The sequence below is a fragment of the Natator depressus genome, chromosome 10 (genome assembly GCF_965152275.1).
Source record: "Natator depressus isolate rNatDep1 chromosome 10, rNatDep2.hap1, whole genome shotgun sequence".
Classification (NCBI taxonomy): domain Eukaryota; kingdom Metazoa; phylum Chordata; order Testudines; family Cheloniidae; genus Natator; species Natator depressus.
The window spans coordinates 57,187,888-57,209,585 of NC_134243.1; the positions used below are offsets into that span (position 1 = coordinate 57,187,888).

Below are 21,698 nucleotides of genomic sequence, written 5' to 3' on the forward strand. Positions count from 1 at the left end.
CAAAGTGAGGCTGAAAATGACCAGTATGTGAACTTCTCTAAAATTCACAACAGTAAAGAAAAGCAATTCCACACATGAACATGCTTGTGGTACTTAAGACATCCTTAGACAGACTTCTCTTATAAAATAGTATCCATGCTCTTATGTAATAATTGGAGTTCTCATACCAGTCCAGACTATCGTCTGTGCTTTGTAACGTGATCGTTGTGCTGTTTTGGAAAAGTGTGTGTGTGTCTGTGTAAAAAAGCATCTTTTTATACAAGTGATCCAATTATACCATCTCCATCTGCTGGCAGGGAAGAATTCAAGTGGCCAACAGAAATTAAAACCCCCCTCAAAGTTCTCAGGTACAAAATGTTATAAATCACATTGATTGATTGTTTTCTGTTACTGTCCTACTGTTCTAACTCACTCTGGATATTAGTGTAGAACCTCAGAGTTATGAACACTTTGGGAATGGAGGTTGTTCATAACTCTGAAATGTTCATAGTGCTGAACAAAACATGGTTATTCTTTCAAAAAGTTTACAACTGAAGATTGATTTAATACAGTTTTGAAATTTTACTATGCATAAGAAAAATTGCTGCTTTTAACCATCTTAATTTAAACGAAACAAGCACAGAGTTTCTTTACCTTGTCAAATATTTTTTAAAACTTTCCCTTTTTTTTTTTAAGCAGTTTACGTTCAACACAGTACTGTACTGTATTTGCTTTTTTAAAAATCTCTGCTGCTGCCTGATCGTGTTCTTCCGGTTCCAGATGAGCTGTGTGGTTGACTGGCCAGTTCATAACTCTGGTGCTCATAACTCTGAGGTTCAACTGTAAGTACAGTTTTTAGTTAGAAATAAGTTAGGTCAGAGTGAGACTGTAACGAGGTACAAATTATTAAGTTTATTACATAAGCACATCTGCAGATACATTTTAAAAGGTATGGCACAATAATCAATCTACCTAATCCTTCAGCTGTCAAAAAAAAAGGGAGAAAAATCAAATGCAGAGAAAGTTGTAATTTCTAACTATATGGGACAGTTGTTTATCTTGTCTGTAAACAGATACCCTGTATAAACATGTCTTGAAAGGCTAATACCTATTTGGTCTTAAATAAAGTTATATTAGGAAAATAATATAGATAATATAGGTTTTACCTAAAATATATGTGCATAATGAAATTATCTCAAACAGTATAATAGAAATATCAAGATAGGATAAAATTACAATGGGTTTTATCAGCATTCGTTATACTTCACCCTTAATTTAGTGAGACATTTTGTATTACAAATTATACAAAATAGCAGGCATTTTCCATGAGGTGAATATAACATACACAGTGCTTAATGGATCAACCAGCAATATAATACAAAGGTCTACTTTCCCATTAGTTAGAATAGATGCAAACACTATTGTAACGTTCCCACAACTATTTCAGTTTTCAGGGAGAAACCTTTCTAATCACAGATGCCAAATATAGTATGTCAGTTTTGTGAGCCACTTAACTACATGGATTCTGTATTAGACATCTTACAAGAAATAGCATGCATTAATCTTCATGAATCCTGTTACAGGAAAGTTTAAACCCAGTAAAACTCAACTCTATAGACCGTATTAAACATACCAGGAAAAAAAAATCTGTTTTCTCTGAACACACCCAGAGATATCCATACTAAGAACAAAACAGGTTAGTAACATTCTCCATAGGAATCTAGTGTACTAAATGACTGGAAATAAAAGTATGGTACCAAATAGAAAAACCTTAAATTATTGTTTTATTATTTTTAACAAATGTACAATGGTCACCTGTAACTTTTCAGTTGTACAGATGTAGAGAAGCAGAGAAGATGTCAAACGAGGTAACATTGTTTAAGAAAGGGATTCTAAAATCCTATACTGTGGACTACATCTTAATATATTGTAGACCATCTCCCTTCCCATTTATGATCAAACAACAATCCCCATAGAAACACTACAATTGCTACTTGGAAATGTAATATTAGGAACATATTTTTAGGGATTTTTAAAAAATGTTATTAAGTAGCTGCAAATGAGGACCTAGCGTCATTCAACTAATAAGTTCGCCAGGGACCACCAGCAACCCTTTGGACCCTTGGTGGTACAGAATTTTAGAACCACTGATGTAATGTTTAATTCAAACTTTTAAGAAGTCAGCATTGCTTTAGCAGTGACCACGAAAAGGACATTTATGGTTTTCTCCCCTCCTAATGAAAACTGTCTTAAGTTTTATATTTGAGGGTCTATCAGCATTTTATTTATAAAGTTTATTATTTATAATTGGGTTGTGACTCCATTTCTCAGGCTGGCACTACATACAACATTTGAATCAGAGCAATGTTTGGCTTTTTGATTTGAAAACTCTCTTAAGTTACAAAAAGGCACAAAAACTAAGCCTGAGACTATCAACTTGTTGCAATTTTGACCAAGTACAATATTGCACAAATACCCAATGAGCAAAGGTGCCAGAATATCTAGGCACAGTGGGGTGAATTTAAAGCCCAAAGCTATTTTAACTATGATTCTGTTGTGGGTTGAAATTACACCTTTAACAGTTTTTTAAAGATAAAATCAGAGTTTTAACTACACTAACCCTTTGTTGCTTGAATCTAGTCATAAGAATGAAAGATGGCCTTTGAAAAGCTAATGTCACAATGAAACTTAAATGAACCCCAACCCTCCAAGCTCATTTATAAATCATATCTTTGGGTTCAGTACAGAGAACTAGCTCACTTAGGCCCCAATGCTGCAGACTTTTGAATGCATCCGATGAAGTGAGCTGTAGCTCACAAGAGCTTATGCTCAAATAAATTTGTTAGTCTCTAAGGTGCCACAAGTACTCCTTTTCTTTTTACATTAAACAGTTTGCCAGTTAGGCCTCTGTTCAATTTATGCACATTAAGTTCTAGAGGACTGTTCACATACATAAGTTGTTGTATGCAATGTTGTAGGCATGTCGGTCCCAAGATATTACGGAGACAAGGCTGGTTAAGTAATATCTTTTATTAGACCAAATTCTGTTGCTTGTCTGTCTCACCAACAGAAGTTGGTCCAGTAAAAGATAAGACCTCACCCGTCTTGTGTCTCATACATAAATTGTGGCAGGCTAAAGTGTGAAGAAAGCTCTACTTACCAGTGATTCTTCAAATGTTCATGTTTCAATACTTTTTTCCTTTTAGTAGTACAGAAATTTTTAAAAAGCTAATTTTCATATAACTAGTTCATAGACATTAGACTTCTCTGAAAATTTAAAATCTCAGATTTTGAACCTTACCAAGGAATTTTTTGGTTCCTTACATTATTCTCTTTTAAAAGATTAATGCTTTAGAAAACAATATAAATTAATCACTAAGACTCTTAAAATGCAAAACAGATCCAGTCTGCAAAAACTGAGATGTAATGCAAGATTGGATACCCAAGTAACTGACTGAAACCCTTCTCTCTTTCATATTAATCTTTGTAAAACAGGATTTTAGTGTATCTATCTGATTCTTGACATGACTGGATTTTAATTAAATTATGCTGCTTTTCAGTATAGTTTTCGATATGAAATTTTTTTTCCAGAGGTAAGATCTGCAATAAGTAATATGAAATTGTAAAAACATGTTCATATTGTGATTTGTTAATATTATGTGCATCAAGACAAATAGCTTAGCTGGCAGCTAAAGCTTCATAAAGCAATGAAGCCCTTGAAGCAATGTAGCTCAGCAATTACAAGATTTTTTTTTTCATTTTGCTGTATGTTTTACTAAGGAAAAACATCTTAAATACATTACAAATAATCAGTGTTAAACAAGAATGTTTCTTTGAACTGACCTTTTTCTTAAGAAGGGATCTTATGAATGGTTTTCTCCATGTTACTTTATTATTTTTTCAAAACAAAATGCCCAGTATCAAAACCATGTAATTAATAAATAGAAGAACAAATACTTCAAACTACCATATTACCTTTAGCAGCTGCTGCACTGGCAGCAACTTTTGTAGTATAAAATTCCCACATAGTATAGAGCATGCCTTTTTGTTAACGTGAGCCCATACACATATATAAAACAAGATACCAAAAGGCAATTGTAAAACAAACGAAAAAAGTTGATATGTACTTCTGCAAGTAATACTTAAGACAACGCTGAAAGCTTAACCAAAGAAAATCATTATGAAAATCCAGATGTATCCTTGACAGGTTTCAGAGTAGCAGCCGTGTTAGTCTGTATCCGCAAAGAGAACACGAGTACTTGGGGCATCTTAGAGACTAACAAATATATTTGAGCATAAACTTTCGTGGGCTACAGCCCACTTCATTGGATGCATGCAGTGGAAAATACAGTAGGAAGATTTTATATACACAGAGAACATGAAACAATGGGTGTTACCATACACACTGTAACGAGAGTGATCAGGTAAGGTGAGCTATTAACAGCAGGAGAGAAAAAAGAAAAAAACACCTTTTGTAGTGATAATCAAGATGGGCCATTTCCAGCAGTTGATAAGAACGTCTGAGGAACAGTGGTGGTGGTGGTGGTGGGGGAAATAAACCTGGGGAAATAGTTTTACTTTTTGTAATGACACATCCACTCCCAGTCTTTATTCAAGCCTAATTTAATGGTGTCCAGTTGGCAAATGGTGTGCCAGCAATGCTCCTCTGCCATGTACATTGGCCAAACCGGACAGTCTCTACGTAAAAGAATAAATGGACACAAATCAGACGTCAAGAATTATAACATTCATGTTCTCTGTGTATAAAATCTTCCTACTGTATTTTCCACTGCATGCATCCAATGAAGTGGGCTGTAGCCCACGAAAGCTTATGCTCAAATAAATTTGTTAGCCTCTAAGGTGCCACAAGTACTCCTGTTCTTTTTGCGGATGTATCCTGTCTTTCAGTCAGAGGGATGCTGTGATTGAAAGGTAGGAAGTCAGCTGTACAACATTTTTTATATCAAACTACTACAAAGGACTAGAGGTGGTTTTCTGCACTCACTTGTGGGAGATGGAGGCAATGCAGTCATTCCTGGTAGAAAAAAAAATTTTTTTTTTTTAAAGCTGACCCTTTTGCTTAAGAATATTGGCACTCAGTGGCTAACAAATTTTGAAAATGGAAGAGGGTGCGATAATGTTCACTGTTGTTTTGCCATTAATACCACACATTGGTATGGTGGCTGAAGTCTATTGGGCTATAATACAAAGGGGAAGGAGAGAGAATTGATTGCTTTTGTTAATCTTATCAAATTTAGACAGTGATTAAGAACATATACAGGCAGTACAACAAAAGCAGAAGCACAGGGCAAAAGTTTGTGATAAAATAGCAACATGTTACAATAACGTTGAAAAAAAGTGCTAAGTATTTACTTTTTAAGAAGTACAAATTGTATCAAAGGGCGAGTCCAGCTCATTTCACTGATGTACAGTCTTGTAATAATTAGAACAGTCAAACATTCCAAGAGTTATCAGTAATATTACAATATTTTAACGTCTCTGGACATACACAAAGACACTTTTGCTATAACAAAAATCAAATTGCTTCCAATATAACTAGTTTTCAGACACATAGCTACTAATTTATTTCTGACAGGGTCTCAATGGTTATTTTTGCCTGCAGTCTCAATGGCCAACTCTTAAGTATGCCAGAAAGGAAAATCTGCTGCTGTAAATTAAGTACATCAAATATAATATCTATCTGATAACTTTGCAGCTATTAGTGAGCAGACTGTCCACAAAGTGCTGAAACTGATGTAGTTTAAAATAAATAGGACAGTAATTTTACTGGTTCATTATATCTATCTACTTACATTGCTCACAAAGAGGTCATAGCTTTTTAAGCAGAATGTGCTACCTAGCATTTGCAAATACAAAACTAGGTTTTCCTATATAGCACTCTTTTCCTATAGTAAATAAAATTCCTATATAATTCTTTTGTAATTTTTGTCCCTTTTTAAACCTATCAAGATTTAAGTTAATTAAAAAGCATGCTGTTGAAGTGTTTACACCAAAAATGTGACCTACCTTTGAACCTAAAGGACCTTGCAGACTATATTATATAAATATCTATTTAATTTGCAAACTAAAAACATGTTTGATGTAAAACATCTAAACGTGATTTTGAGCCCCTTCTAATTGCTCTGTACTAGTAGTTAAATATTATTCCTTGAATAAGGAGAACAATTGATGCTTGGGCACAAAAGTAGTAGGAATAGAAAATCAAGTTCAATTAGAAACACAAGGGAAAGGTAATGGTTGCCAAAATGTAAAGAAATTTGGTAGGACAAGAACTGTATTTTCAAACTTCTCTGGCAGTATTAGAAACAAATTTAGTAGTATAAAATGGTCATTTTGATTTAAAATCAAATCATCTTTTTTTAACTAAATGCATAATATAAAATCAAACCAATTTGCAGTTTAATAATGGAAGCAGGTTGGAGTTTAGTTTTATCTTTTAAAACAGATGGAAGGAAATCTTAATACTTGTTCACATTTTTAAACCTCTCCCTTACTCAACATGGTGAGAATGGGCTAGAGACTATAGACTATGGCTGGAATTTTCAAAGAATATTAATGGTATTTTAGTGCCCAGCTCCCTTAGGCTCATTTGAAAATCCAGTTTAAGATTGTAGTTAAATCAAAATTGTATATACTGAGTCTTGCTTTTCTTCTTCCAGTCTTCATGACTACAAAATTCTCGATTACTACGGGGACTATATAATACTGATATACATGTTAACAATTAGCTGTGCAACCTTTGACTGAATTGCGAGACTGACTCCAATGTACAATAAACTGCCAGACTCCTTGCTCATTTCCAGTCTAATGTCACACAACGTTTTAAAGATGGCATTAAGAATTGGACTTCTATATTTAGTGGATTGTGGTATTTATTGTTCAGTAGAAAAAGAAAAAAAAAACAAATGATAAAACCCACCAAACGGTTAGAAAACTTTACTTCAAGTTCCAGGAACCAGTGGACACTTAGCTCTGCACCACTAGCCTCTGCTGGTCACGAAATGGGAATGATAGTGAAGAGCACACAAGAGTATATTTCTGAGGACTTGTCGACACTGCCACTTAAGTTGATGTAAGTTACACCGCTCAGTAGTGTGAAAATGCCACCCCCTGGAGTGATGTAAGTTGCATCAACTTAAAGCGCTGTCTACACCGTGCTGTATCAGCGGGAGACATGCTTCTGCCAACATATCTTCCATATCTTGTTGCGGTGCAGTAATTACATTGACATGAGAGCGCTCAACTGTCGACATAGATGCAGCTGTAGTGAAGACAAGCCCTGAGGCTTCAAGTTTGTATAGTATATAAATTCTATTCCTCCGTGTATTCAGTAAATGTTTTCAGTGGATTTACAACAATCTCCATTGAGTTGGAAGCATTACTATGGACTGTTGTTGATAGAGCAGTTTGTTACAGTTCTGAAAGCTAATATCAGCTCAAGTAATTGAGCAGAATACTTGTCTGCAAAGGATTCAGTCAAATAGAAGATGTAAATGTTCATGCTGCTATATTCTGCACAAATGTATTACAGTAGAAGAAAACAATCAAATGTCAATATTTGTCAAACCTTTTGTGTTTTTATTTACTTTTCATTCAAATGTGAAATGTTTTCCTCAATGTCAGTGGCCCTTTTCTATGCATTCTTTTGAATTTCAGAAGAACAATGCTGCAGGTAGTACTTTATATAGTACATTTCATCCAAGTGTCTAAATGTTCTTTGTACATAGTTATGCCTCAACACAGCTGAACTTACAAACATTTCACAGATAAACAATGAGTTGGTAAATGATTATACATCAATTTTTGTGCACTATTCTTTTTCCTCCTTTAACTATTTCAATTCTAATCAGTATTACCCCCTTGTGATGGATTAGTGTAAGTCTGCATCTATCTGTATCAAGCTGCAACCTTCATTCTGTTTTGTGAAGACCACTTTGATTGTAGAACTATTTTGGCTATGTAGTCTTCCTATTGAGCTAACACACACACATCAAGAGAAATTCTTGCCCCTCGTAGAGGGCTAGCAATGGGAGGGAGTCATTAAACCCTGATGACCTTCCATTCAATTGGAAGCTCCCTTGGACAAAGAGCTGGCTACCACTCAGAGAGTCCAGCTCTCCCAAGCAGGCTGACAACCAAGCAGTGGATCACCTGATGGGGGTCTGAGGCTGACCAAGATACAGAAAGAGAAGGGCTGCTCAGAGTAGCTCTCTCTCACCAACCAGAAAAGGAAGAGAAGACTGTACTGGAAGAATGAAGTTCAGGAGAGGGGAGCTGCAAGTCTGAATAGACACTGAGTCCCAAAGAACACTCAAGAGTGGTGAGGAAATGGAGGCAGGGAAGGGTGTACATGTGGCTTATTTTACATGGATTTGTCTCTCTTGTGCTATCTAAAGTAATGAGTGATTGGTTTAGAAATCCCTCTGCGAAGTGTCTGATTTTATTCAGTCATCACATGTCCCAGAAGGGGTTAACCATAAACCAGAGTGGAAGACGAGGGTAGGTGTGCCAAAGCTACTGGGACATCTTAGGAGGGTTCAGCACTGGCCAAGGGCAGCTACAACACAGGGGCTGACTTTGAGAACAGGTGCCATACAGCATCTATGGGCTGGGGAACAAACGTAGAGGCCAAAGAGAGACTGTGCCGTTGAGTCTGCCCAGGCCCACAGGAGTTGAAAAGCATTCATATGCAGTGTGTGGATCCAAACAGAGCAGTTTAGTGAGTGTCCAGCTGGGGGAGTTTGACCAGGACTATGACACACTCAATATTCCAAAACAGAGATTTATAAATAAAGGTATAAAATATAACCCTGAGCATAATCAATACCACTATCTGAAACGAGTGCAGTTTTGATAATCAAATTATTACAAGAACCACACAAGAATACCACAGTATCACAACTTATTACATACATGGAAATATAAGTAAACTATATAGATTTCATTATAAATATGGTAGCTCCATATTTATTTGGGTAGAGCTGAACAGAGGTACAATAGCTATGTTTAGGAAAAAGACTTGGCATTGAGAAACAGCGAGGCACAAGGGGTGTTTTTCCATTAGAGAAGGAAAATGCGTGTGTATGTGTAAAGCCAGCTTTTGGGCTTCAGAGCGTGGTTGAAATATAAGAGATCTTGAGATGTAATCTACAACTGTGGAGGTGGAAGATGGGAGAATAATTTCCATATCCGACCCAAAAGAAAGGAGCTGGAAAGCTTAACTTATTTATTAACACCACACTTAATTTGGAAATTTACATTCAACCAATGTAGATTTCTGAGAAACGAGCTGTTCCATTACTGAATATGGGTAGAGGGATGAGCCACTGTATCAAGTACAAATAAACTGAGGTGCCAAAGTAATGCCCTCCTTCACAGTCTCCCTATCTCCACCTTCATTATGGTGGTTTAAAAATCAAGAGGGAATAAAATAGGCGAATAATAGGTTAGGTGACCATATAAAGAATTGTAAATCTTTGACTGTAAACTCTTCAGGGAGGGGACTGTGTCTTCCTGTGTGTTTGGACAGTAGAAGTTGTTATAATCAAATAATAAATCTGGTATAGGTAAGAGGAAAGATTTGTGAATGAAGTCAAACACCTGAATTCATGATAGGATGAATTTGAGTCAAAATGGGAAATTTTAGTTAAAGGTACTTTTCTTACCAATTACCAGAATAAGAATTTGATACAGTAGAAGACAAAGTGAGGAAATACCAAAACAAAGAAGAATACATAGTTGGGTATCCTCTGCATAGAAATAGCCATAGCTTGAACCAAAAAAGGTAGTGGCCAGAGGAAAGAAGTATAGGTAGAACATGGTCCCATTACAGACATGGGCAAGTGGAATGGAAAAAAATATTGGAGAGGTTATTGAAAAGATTATAGAAACAATCTTTGTTTGCTAAAGAATATAGGGTAAGTCAGAAGGGAAATTTTGCTGGAATTCCATAAGTATATTTTAAACACTTGCAAAAAGTCAGTTATATTCTGTTTACCTCTAAGATGCTGGACACCTTTTTTCTCTGTGTACCTTACAAGAAAGATGAATAAAAATATATACCCTGATCTTCTACATTTAATAATATCCCTGTTGACTTAAGACTCTATTTGTCAGTGTCTTAAGGATGTCAGCCCTGATAAAGACTGGAAAGTATAAACATCAATTGTTTCCAAAGCCAGATCCAGAGAATGAAATAAAATATTTAAACCAACTGTAATAATGAATAGATACTAGTTTGTTTTTAACATGAGGAAAGGAAAAGCACATACAACATTGTAAAAAGCATGTATCTGCTGTTACCCATGCTATTCTTGTTCTGTAACCCAAAAAGATTTCAGCTATGAGTACTGTCAATCTGACACCTTCCAATATTACTAAATTTAAAAAATTAAATGCTGCATTTTGAAATACTCTATGAAGCAAAATGGTCAGAGGTGTCCTTTAGAGAAAAATCTAGCCTCTGTCTTAGGTACATTTTCCACATAGGGTGTTATTTTTCAAGAGCATCTAAAGGTGCTAGGCACCTAAATCTTACTGACTTTTAATGGGAGTTGGTTGCTTAATCCTTAGATGCTCTTGAGAAATCCCACCCATTTTCTACAATAAGGGACAAAGGATAAGATCATTATTTTTTCCTATAGCTATTTTTACATCTTCCCTCTTTTCCCCTGAATTTGGAAAGGAAAAATATTAAAGTGGTGCATGCCAGTGGTACCATAATGATGTTTGTTGTAACATTTTCACACCTTCCAGTTTTTCCATAATGTTATAGTTCAGTGTTTTAAAGTATCACAGCTGATAAGCCTAGTATCCTTGGTCTCTGCTCAGTAATATTTCTAAAATTGTTTTTAATGTTTTTAGCGAATATTATGCTTATGAGTAAAGGTTAACGTATGCCCCATAATTAAATGCGTCTCTAAGTCCCTAATGTGTATTTAGGGATTTTTATTTTAAAAGAAAATTAATATGCTAAAGTTACTCATATCTGAAAAGTGGCCAGTGTAGAATAAAACTAGGTTATATGCATCAGCAGTTCAGCTTTGTCACCTCCACAGATCCGCGCTCTGGACCACACAAGGAAGTCTAGAAGCAGCTGTTCAAAGAAAATGTTAAATTAACTCATGACCAGCCACACACTTAGTCTAATGAGGTATGAATTAGAACTCAGTTTCAATATCTCCTATAGCAGAGTTCTCGGAAAGCACAAAGAGAGCTCAATGATTGAGGCACAACATTGGGATTCATATTTACTGAAATAAAAGAAAACTTTTAAAATAGCTGTAATTCACAATTTCAGTCACTTTTAGATACTGTCCAGCATTTCTTTTATTGACAGTTCCAGACATGTCTTTGCTATACCAGTGAACAAGATAGAAGACTTGAACAGAAACATTTAATACTAATCAGTTCTTTCACACAAAAAAATCTTTGAAAGGTAGTCACCTTTAAAAAAAATAAAAAAGCAAAACTAAAACTGTGTGCTGAGCGCATTTGAAAATCTCATCCGAATGTCCTAACTCTGTGAAGTCAATTAGAGTTTTATCACGGACTTCAGTGGGAACAGTTAGGCCAATACAATTTTGAAAATCCCACTGTTGGATTTTATGCTAAAAGAAATCTGTTTGAAACAACCACAAGAGTACTTCATACAATTTGACAAATTCTTTTGGGAGAATCTTAGTTTTGTTGTTCTACAGTACCACAGAAGGATGGTTAAGTCTCCCATAGTTATTAATTTCATGATACCTGTGCTTAATCAGGCTGAAAGCTAGAACTGTCAAAGTTGTAACTGAGCTAAAATTCAATTATGTCACTATTAGGGCAATGATAAAAGGTACAGGCCCATGAAAGAGCTAATTTCAAAGAAAAAAAATTGTAGTAAGTTTTACCAGCTTGGAGACTTTTTTCTTGTTACTACAAAGACTTAAGCATAGCATTTAGGGGTGGAGAAAGTGTTTGTTAACCAAGCAGATTTTACACATTTCACTTTCTTTTGGCCCAGGGAAAGACAACATTAGCCAGGACTACAGCGTAACGCTGTTTCCTATACAGACGTAGGAACCATGGAATTGGGCAAAATTCTGATAATGGTTACTCACTCCATTTAGGAAGATGTAAACTCTATCAACAAAAAATTTTGGATGAAAAGAAAGGCATAAATCAATCCATACAGCAAAAAGTCACCAGAAAGTATTTTGTAAGCTGCCAATTTTAAAATATATGAGGGTCCTATTCAGAGTTTCGAAAATGCCACTAGAATATTCCCTCATGGGATTCCAGACCGGACAACTGACACTTCCCACAAAACAACTCTTTTACATGCCCTCAAAATATTGCTTCTTGTACAAATGACAACCATGCAGTTATATTTCTCAGTTAGAAATACAGAATCATCCAAGACAGATTAATTCTATATGCACAAGTAAGCCTACAAAATAGGAAAGTGATAGCTGTAAAACAGCAATGAACTTCCAAACTGCAGCAAGCTCTCCAGAGGCAATTTTTCAGATAAAGACAACTTAAATTCATGACAACAAAATTAATCATTGAGATTGACATTTCAACAGAACTGCTGAGAGGCCTGACAGAATGGGTCCCATTCTTGGCCCAGGAGCAGTACAAGAGGGGATGAAGGGACAAAAGCTGCCCTAAATGAGACAGTTGGTGTAATGCCAATAATCAGTTCCCTTCCTGCCAAGTGGGCATGTCAGGCATTGTTTGGGGGAGGAGGGGACCTGGCCAGCACACACTGTGCTCCAGATATCTTAGAGGGAGAGAATTGTTCCTGGGGAACATTCCAGCTGCATAAGTAAGAGTAACCTTCTAGATGCGGCCCGGACAACCAACCAGGAACAAACACATACCACCCTCTTCAGATCATGAGCTTGAAATTACTATTATGTTGTTGTATGTTCCAAATACACAGGGTAAGAAGGGAATTCTGCAAATTTCTACTTTAAAACATACCTATTTTCTCTTATTGGTGGTTCAGAGCCTATCAAGATTCTTATACTGATGCCTATCACCATAGAGGACCTTCTACCATAAATCATAACTGGCTATGTAGTCTAGACTGATGCTACAAGCCTTTCTTGTTGCAAACAACTTATTCTCATAGCTGGCCTGGAGTAATACACTATCTCAGGACAATCAAACTAATGCTTGATTTGATTCTTTTACCCCGATATACAATCTGTGGAAGACAACACACTGATCAGATCATCTAGGAACATGCAGGCTGCCTGCTGTTTAAGGTTACACTTTTTCAAGTTTTTAAAAGTTGAATACTCTAAAACAAATAAAACCATTAGAAAACTACACAAAATTGGATACATCATGGACCATATCTTTTACAAATTGGTCTGACATCACCAGCAGGAAACTGAACTGAGCAAAGGGCTGACTGCACTTTTCATATATGCAGGATCAGAAGAAAAAAGGTAGGTTTTAAATTAGAGGAGTATTGAATACGCTTTTTACTTTTGTGTTTGGGCTGAATAACATCAAATGATTTTGAATTGCCTTGTATTAAGTAAGGGAGTCATTTTTCAGTAACTTTGTACATACAAATCTGAATACCCAAAAGCAATCCCGTACAATGTTGCAACCATTATGGTACAAGCTTAAGAAGCCAAAATAGTTTGACAAATATCAAACAAGGTGTGGAAGTGTGAGTTCCTGATCCCGGGGTATGTCTATACTAGAAAGGTAAGTAGAGCTATATTAGGATTAATGAGGATTATATTTAGCAGTGAAATGGGTTCCATGTAACTCCCAATATATTTCCCTAGACAGCTCTCTATCCATCTTTGTATATCAGGAGGAGATACCCAGAGAGTACATCTTGGTACAAAAAACCCCCACACAAGTATCTTAACGGGTAGAATAGAGTAAAAATAACCAAACATTCAAATTATTTAAAAAATAAGCCTAGTTCTGTAGAAAGCTGCAAGAGTAATAGCACTGCAGAACAGATTACAGTACCGGAGTTAGGAGTATAAATCTTCCTATTGTGCTCCACAAATATTCCCCAATATTGATTTAAAGGAATGCCCATTACAGGTGAGAGTAGTTCAGTCTCAATGACTATTCAATCTTTGGATTCTTTAGATGCTCAACAGATGACAACTGTTATGGGTGTTTTGGTGATGTAGACATCAGTCCTGTAGGAAATTAATTAAGACCACCAAACTCATTTCATATTGGGTACTAGTTTATATATTTATGATTTCGGTCACTACCAAGTTGGGCTAGATGTACACCAATGTCCTAGAAGTAAAAGAGTAAAAGCCTCAATATTACTAAAAACCTTAGCCATCCAGACCCTTAAAGAAAGAGCAAATTGACAAGAATCATTGTGAATAATATGAATATCAAGCCACAATATTTCTGAAACTGGTAACTCCTTTATTGAAGGAGAAACTGAATTATCTGGAAAGTCTGAGATTTTTACAACAAACATTGACATTTAATTTGTTTTCTTCCACTGGAATTGAATATACCAATATTGCTGTAAGTATATCAAATTATGTTTCAGGGGTGTCAGTAAGACATGAAGTAGGAATATTAAACAGACTTTTCTGATACTAGCAAGTACATTGAATTATTTTTAGTGATTTACTTTATTTTACGAAAAGATGTACTTGATAGTAGCAACAACAATCTAAGTTAATTTGTTTTAAAAGTGAATGTACAATGCCAGTATTGTCATTGGAAATAATAAGGTAACAAAAGCTTAACTTGACATATTTATTTTTCAAGAGTATTAAATGTAAATATGAGTTTGGAAATATTTCATCAGTAACAGACTGCTTTTTAAAAAAAATATGGTTAAAAGTTTTTGTACCTCCAATACAATACAATGTCAATATTTTCAGTTCTATGTAAAGCAAACCATCACATTTGTGTTCCTCGTTTATATTCGTATAATTTTGTCTGAAGAAATGGATTTTTGTGTCTGAAAGAGAGATCCCCTTCAATCATTCATCATCATTTCAGTATTACAAAAATGAAATTGTAAAAAAGTGGACAGAAGGAAAAAAGCTGAGGAAGAAACTAAGAGTGATCTAGACTGACTCTTCAGTTATCACGAGAACTATTCCTACTTTATCAGCCTAATTGTTTATTTAAATATGTAACAGGTTTGTGCAATGACTGGTTCCAATTATGGAGGCAATTCCATTTGAACAATTTTATAGCATTGCTTTAACACTGGACTCAAATTCAGAAATCAAGAGGGTTTTTTAAATTTTGAGTTCCATGGACATCGCCCAAGCCACACTTCAAAATATATGAATGTCATACTCCAGGTGGCTGCTTTAAACTGTTCTATACTCACGTATATTAGTGCACTTACCAAGCCTTTGAATGTGAATTGGAACTTTTTTTCCAGCAGAAGCAGCTGTTTTCAAAAGTGTCTACAAGTTGCTAAATAAAAACTTTATCAAAAGGATCAGCGACAAGGTAGTTGTTATTGACTTTCCCTGTTGAAATGAAAGAGGATTTGTAGTACCCTCATAATAAAATTCAACAAGTATTTTGTTCCTGTAACCTATAAATACAACAAGATGTAACATGTTTACTTGGTTCCCATAAATTAGAAAATCTGGTTATTTCTATAGAAGTTTTCCATAACTCTAAACTAATGATTTAAAAAACAAAGTGATACTACATCTGAGTGCCTTTCCAAACAATTTGAGAGACTAGCTTAACCTTTCTCTCACCCTGCAAAAGTGTGCTTTTTACTGATACATGATTTTTAAAAGTATTTGTACACAGTATACTAGCTTAAATATACAAGTGGACATGTTAAAGTCATGTTACGGTTCAAGGTACTTCTGGATGAAGGCAGATATTAAGTTAGTTATTTTAATTCTGCATTCCTACGCAGGACAAGCATTATTAGAGACTTCAGTTTCCTACCACCATTCATGTGTTGCATGGAGAGATCAATAAATAACAACTTCTCTGGTCCAGTTTACCTATAACGGAAGATACTAAACAAAGAAAAAAAAACTATTAAATTATTTGTGTCTGACCCTGATAAGATCTGAGTTGTGATACCCAGTTTTTAACTTCAAGAAAAGCAAAATAAATCTTTATCTTGCTTATCAATAGACACCCCATTTTTCCATGACACACAATTTTCAATATGATGTTTAACAAATAACTTATATATGAGACTAAGGTCACGGTGGTAGAACTAACCCAGTGGTAGAAATAACTCAGCACAAATATGGGTTAAAGAATGGCCTACCAGCTCTTGAACAAAAGGAATCTGGGTGCATTATGGAGGCAGTTTGCCCAGAAACATATTGGGCTCCAAAACCATAAATGCCCAGTCTAAGTTATATTGTCAGACCATGAAAAGTAATACAGGATTCTGTTTTGCTGATGTAAAGATTTCAGGAAGAAATCTGACAAAACCAATTGCCTCCTTTCTTTGTTTAGAGCAGAAGATGAAATAGCTTACTAACTGATATTATAAGTAACGCATGTCACTATGACACAAAACTTGCCATGATTTGTGTGTTTAGCTACAAGGTGCAGTATTTCTCATGACTGACTCAAAGCACAGCCGCATCCAATTGTAATGGAATTCCATCTCACACAGAGCGCACTGTATGACTTTGAAGAAAGTCTGTATGATTGTAACAAAGTAGTCACCCATCCTCTCCTTAAACGTGAATAAATCCATGGGGTAATCAGGCACAGGCGGCATGTAACAGGTTTGTCTTCATTTTATTCCTTGTTTTTGTTTGAGGACATGCACTTGACTCCAGGCAAAATCCATCCCCGGTTACAAAATAACACAACTATTCTTTTCTTTCTCTTTCTCCCTCTCTTTCTCTCGAGGTTCTTTTCGTTTGCGTTCACTACTTCCAGATTGTCTTCCACTTGCTGGAGAAGCAGCTCCTTGCATCTGCTGGAAGAAAGACTTGAAAAATCAAAACCAGCAAAGAGAAATATTATTCTAAATGCTAAAGGTAGTTCTGAATCAACATTCCTGTCTAAAATTCATATGGCTGGGAACAGTAACTAATGGAAACTGAAACTTGCTCACTAACTTTAATATTCATTAATTATGCAAACTACAGCCATCAGGCACAGAGTGTTTCAGGGCATGGATACACTTGCAGATGTAGAGCACTTTGAGTTAAACACGCCTTCGGAGAGCGCAGTAGGGAAAGCGCTGCAGTCTGTCCACACTGACAGCTGCAAGCGCACTGGCGTGGCCACATTTGCTGCATTTGCAGCAGCATTGGGAGCAGTGCATTATGGGCAGCTATCCCACAGAGCACCTCTTCCAATTCTGGCGCTGTGGCTTGTGGGAAGGAGGCAGGAGGTGCGGGGCATTCTGGGTCCTGTCCGAATGTCCTGTGATGCATCGGTTCGCATCCCAGCAATCCCTGTGCTTCCATCCACATTTGGCGCCATCTTTCAACATTTTTTGTACTGTGCGCTCTGTCTTCCCTTTCGGTCTGCGGGAATGGAGCCCAAACTGCTGAGGAGTATGCTGACAAGTCTCGCCAGCACGTCATGGCTGGCAGTCGAGTTATTCCTTATGATCCAAAGTGACAGTGCGGGCTCTGACGAGGATATCGACTTGAAAAACACATATGACACGAGTTTGCTTGTGGCATTCACGGACATGCTCACCACCGTGGAACGCCGCTTTTGGGCTCGGGAAACAAGCACTGAGTGGTGGGATCACATTGTCATGCAAGTCTGGGATGACGAGCAGTGGCTGCAGAACTTTCGGATGAGAAAAGCCACTTTCATGGGACTGTGTGATGAGCCCGCCCCCACCCTGCGGCGCAAGAACACAAGATTGAGAGCTGCCCTGATGGTGGAGAAGCATGTGGCTATTGCAATCTGGAAGCTGGCAACTCCAGACAGCTACCGATCGGTCGCTAACCAGTTTGGAGTGGGAAAGTCGACCGTTGGAATCGTGTTGATGCAAGTTTACAGGGCCATTAATCGCATCCTGCTCAGAAGAACCATGACTCTGGGCAACGTGCGTGACATTGTGGATGGCTTGCACAAATGGGTTTCCCTAACTGCGGAGGGGCGATAGAGGGGACGCATATTCCAATTCTGGCACCAGCCCACCTACCCTCCGAGTACGTTAATCAGAAGGGGTATTTCTCTATGGTTCTCCAGGCACTTGTGGATCACCAGAGGCGTTTCATTGACATTAAAGCAGGCTGGCCCGGAAAGGTGCATGACGCATGCATCTTTCAGAACACTGGCCTGTTCAGAAAGCTGCAAGCCGGGACTTTTTTCCCAGACCAGAAGATCACCGTAGGGGAGGTCAAAATGCCCATTATGATCCTTGGAGACCCCGCTTACCCTTTAATGCTGTGGCTCATGAAACCCTACATAGGGAGCCTTGACAGCGGCAAAGAGAGGTTCAACAACAGGCAGAGCCGGTGCAGAATGACTCTGGAGTGTGCTTTTGGCTGCTTAAAGGGCCGCTGGCACTGTCTGTATGGGAAGCGGGACCTGGCTGATGACAGCATCGCCGTGGTTATATCTGCGTGCTGTACCCTCCATAATATTTGTGAAGGGAAGTGTGAATGATTCACTCAGGCATGGAACTCGGAGGTTCAACACCTGGAGGCTGAATTTGAACAGCCAGAGAGCAGGGCTCTTAGAGGGGCCCAGCGCAGGGCTGCAAGAATTAGGGATGCCTTGAGGGAGCAATTTGAGGCTGAAAGCTACCAGTAACGTCTGGTGCCCTGCACGGGAATGAAGTGCAGTGGTTCCAATGTTTTTAGGAATCTGTTTGCTACACTGACTTGCAGTGCCTGTTTCTTTCCTGGGCTAAGGTATCTTCTACTTTATGCAATAATAAAGTATGTTTTCAAAGCCAAAAAATCCATTTATTGAAAAGAAAGTTCATTTATTGAAAAGAAACACACCTGCTTGAGAAACAGAAAGGGCAAGGGGGTGGGGTGGGGAACGGTACAAACACAGATTTGCATATGTCCTGTTATCATACTCAGCCTTCCTGTCTGGAGTGCTGTGCAATGAGTGCTGCACTTCAGGATGGCTATACTGGGTTGTGATGGGGGTTGAGTGCAGTGGGTAAGGGTCGTAGTTTTCAAGGCTGGGTGGTGAAGCTACAGGTGTTGGAGGCAGCTGTGGCGGTAAGAACTTGGATGTTGGGGATAGTAGGTTGGATGTGACATGGGGGCACAAGGGAAAAAGTTTTGGGACACGGGCTGCGGGGGGGCGGGTGCGGTAGTGCTCTGCCTGCATGGCTACGAGTGCCTGGATAGAGTCCGCTTGGCGCTCCATTATGCTTATCAACCAATCCGTGCTTTGCTGCTGGAGCAATGTGCTTTTGTGTCGGCGCTCCTCATTCTGCTGGCAGATCCTCCTTTCACTGTCCCGCCACTCCTGCACTTTTTAATTTTCATTACCTAAATGCTGCATTACTTCATGCAACAGGTCTTCCTTGCTTCTATGTGGCCTCTTTCTGATTCTTTGGAGTCTTTCGGCCGGTGATAAAACAGATGGCTGAGATCTCAAGGTTGCATCTGTAAGGCAAAATGCAACACTTAACAGAGGCAGCATTGTTCACACCAGACAGAGCAATGATTCCCCCGTACTTAAGGGCAAGACAGTCTACACAATAGCATAATTTGCCCGTCCCAAAGTGAGCGCACATAACCCACGGGAGCCCCAAAATGGTGAGTAAGCACAGGGTCAAGCGTGACTGATTGTTTCACGGCTGTACTGTCCTCTGGGTTTCTGTGCCTTGGGGAGAGCCAACAGCAGCAGGGGGCCCCTATACTGAACACTGTCCCCACATTTTCCACAGGAGTTCGTCCTGGAAGATATCTCGCTGCTGAGGGTGACCTGGGAAGCAAGGGAGGGTCTTCTACTGCAATGCGGCTTCCGCCCTGGCCCATATGCAGCTTGCCTGTGTGCAGCAATGGTCCCCCCACCCCTCATGGCACAGTGGCGTGGACAAGTTAGCCTTACTGGGACAAGGACCACAGTGGCTCTCCCGAGAAACCTGCACAAGCGCATTGCCCAAGTTCTGGATGAGACCTTTGAAGAGATCACTGAGGCCGATTACCGCGATGTGACAGAGCACATCAACGCCCGATTCCGCATCTAGGAATGCATTCAGCCCTAACCCTCCTCGCCCCAAGAGCCCGCACTGAATAACTTCCTTCCCAAAATAAAAGCCGCTTACCAGGAACCTCCTCTGGTGTCTGTCCTTCCCGAAGCACCGGCCGCTGCAACTGGCTACCTTCCTCCTCACTTGAGAACAGCTCCTGGCTGCATGCATCTAGGGATTCCGGGGTGTCTTCCTCCGCCTCAGCATCCTCGCTCCCACTTTGCTCCTCCTCCTCCTGCCTTGTTGAACTGGGCTCCGAAGCGTCCATGGTGGTACTAGGACTGGAGGTGGGGTCGCCCCCAAGTACTGCGTCTAGCTCTTTGTAGAAACAGCAGGTCACAGGGGCAGCACCAGAGTGGCTGTTTGCCTCACGGGCTTTGTGGTAGACATTCCGCAGCTCCTTCACTTTAATCCTGCACTGCAGCGCGTCCCCATCATGGCCCCTTTCCATCATGTCCCTTGATATCTGCCCGAAGGTATCATAATTCCTATGGCTGGAGCACAGCTGGGACTAGACAGCTTCCTCCTCCCAAACACTGAGGTCCAGCGCCTCGCCATTGCTCCATACTGGGGATCGCCTGGCAGGTGGAGGCATGGTCACCTGGAAAGATTCACTGAGAACACGCCACGCCTGGCTGAGCAAACGAGAAGGGGATTTTCAAAATTCCCAGAGAATTTAAAGGGCAGGTCTGACCGTTGGTCACCTGAGGGCAGGGCAGTAGAGTTCAAAGTGATGTCCAGAGTGGCTAGAACAGGAATTGTGGGACACTTCTGGAGGCCGATCAGAGCGCACTAACAGACCAGGGCATCCACACTGGCGCTGCAGCGCTCCAGCGGGGGCACACCAAACGTTATTCCACTCGTGAGGTGGAGTACCAGGAGCACTCTAGCTGCGGAGTCAGAGCGCTCTATGTGCATTGCCAGAGTGGACGGGTGGTGAGCTAGTGAGCCCGGGGCTCCTTTAATGCACTCTAACTCACAAGTGTAGCCAAGTCCTCAGTTTGAGGTCTGTTAAAACTAACATGCAAAATTAATTATTTTTAGCGAGAAAGACATTCCCACAGCCCAAATGAAATATAATCAAAGTCCCATCTGTCTTATACAGCACAACAGACCTAAATAATGTGTAGTCTTGAGCCCCAAGCACTCTTCCTATTATGCGATCCTGTTCCAGATCAGTTCAATCAGTGCCATATCATTTGTATAATTTATTTTGCTATTAAATTTAATTTAGTTTATAATACCCCCCCGCCCCGAGTTTCACTGTGCTGTAGATTTTTCAGTTTTCTTTTTTCAAATCAAAGACAAACTACATTTTCGAAGCTGCAGAGTGAAAATGCTGGGTTTTGACTACTAGTTATGGAATATCTGGGACTTTTGGCAACAAGGAAGCCATAGAAGATCATTTTAGTTTTTGATAATCAAGAGTCAGTGAATGCTTTTGGTACTTGAAGCCCTAAGGAGCCAACTATGGGAAGGGACAGAGGTGACTTTACATTTGGGAGAGCAGGCACATGGATTTCTTCTTCCCCATCCCAGCAACTCTATTGCAGCTGGCTAA

General features: G+C 38.8%; 1 protein-coding gene across 3 annotated transcripts in view; it reads right to left on the reverse strand.

Moving 5' to 3' along the window:
• Positions 1-6,883: 6,883 nt before the first annotated feature.
• MINDY2 (MINDY lysine 48 deubiquitinase 2) overlaps positions 6,884-21,698 on the reverse strand; it is a 107,067-nt gene continuing 92,252 nt past the window's right edge. For 2 of the 3 annotated variants that reach the window (XM_074966250.1, XM_074966248.1), the window contains one exon: positions 6,884-16,927. In XM_074966250.1, coding sequence (XP_074822351.1) covers positions 16,802-16,927 — 126 coding nt within the window. In that variant the 3' untranslated portion in view covers positions 6,884-16,801. The remainder of the gene's footprint in view (positions 16,928-21,698) is intronic. The other variant, XM_074966249.1, reaches the window with a different exon arrangement.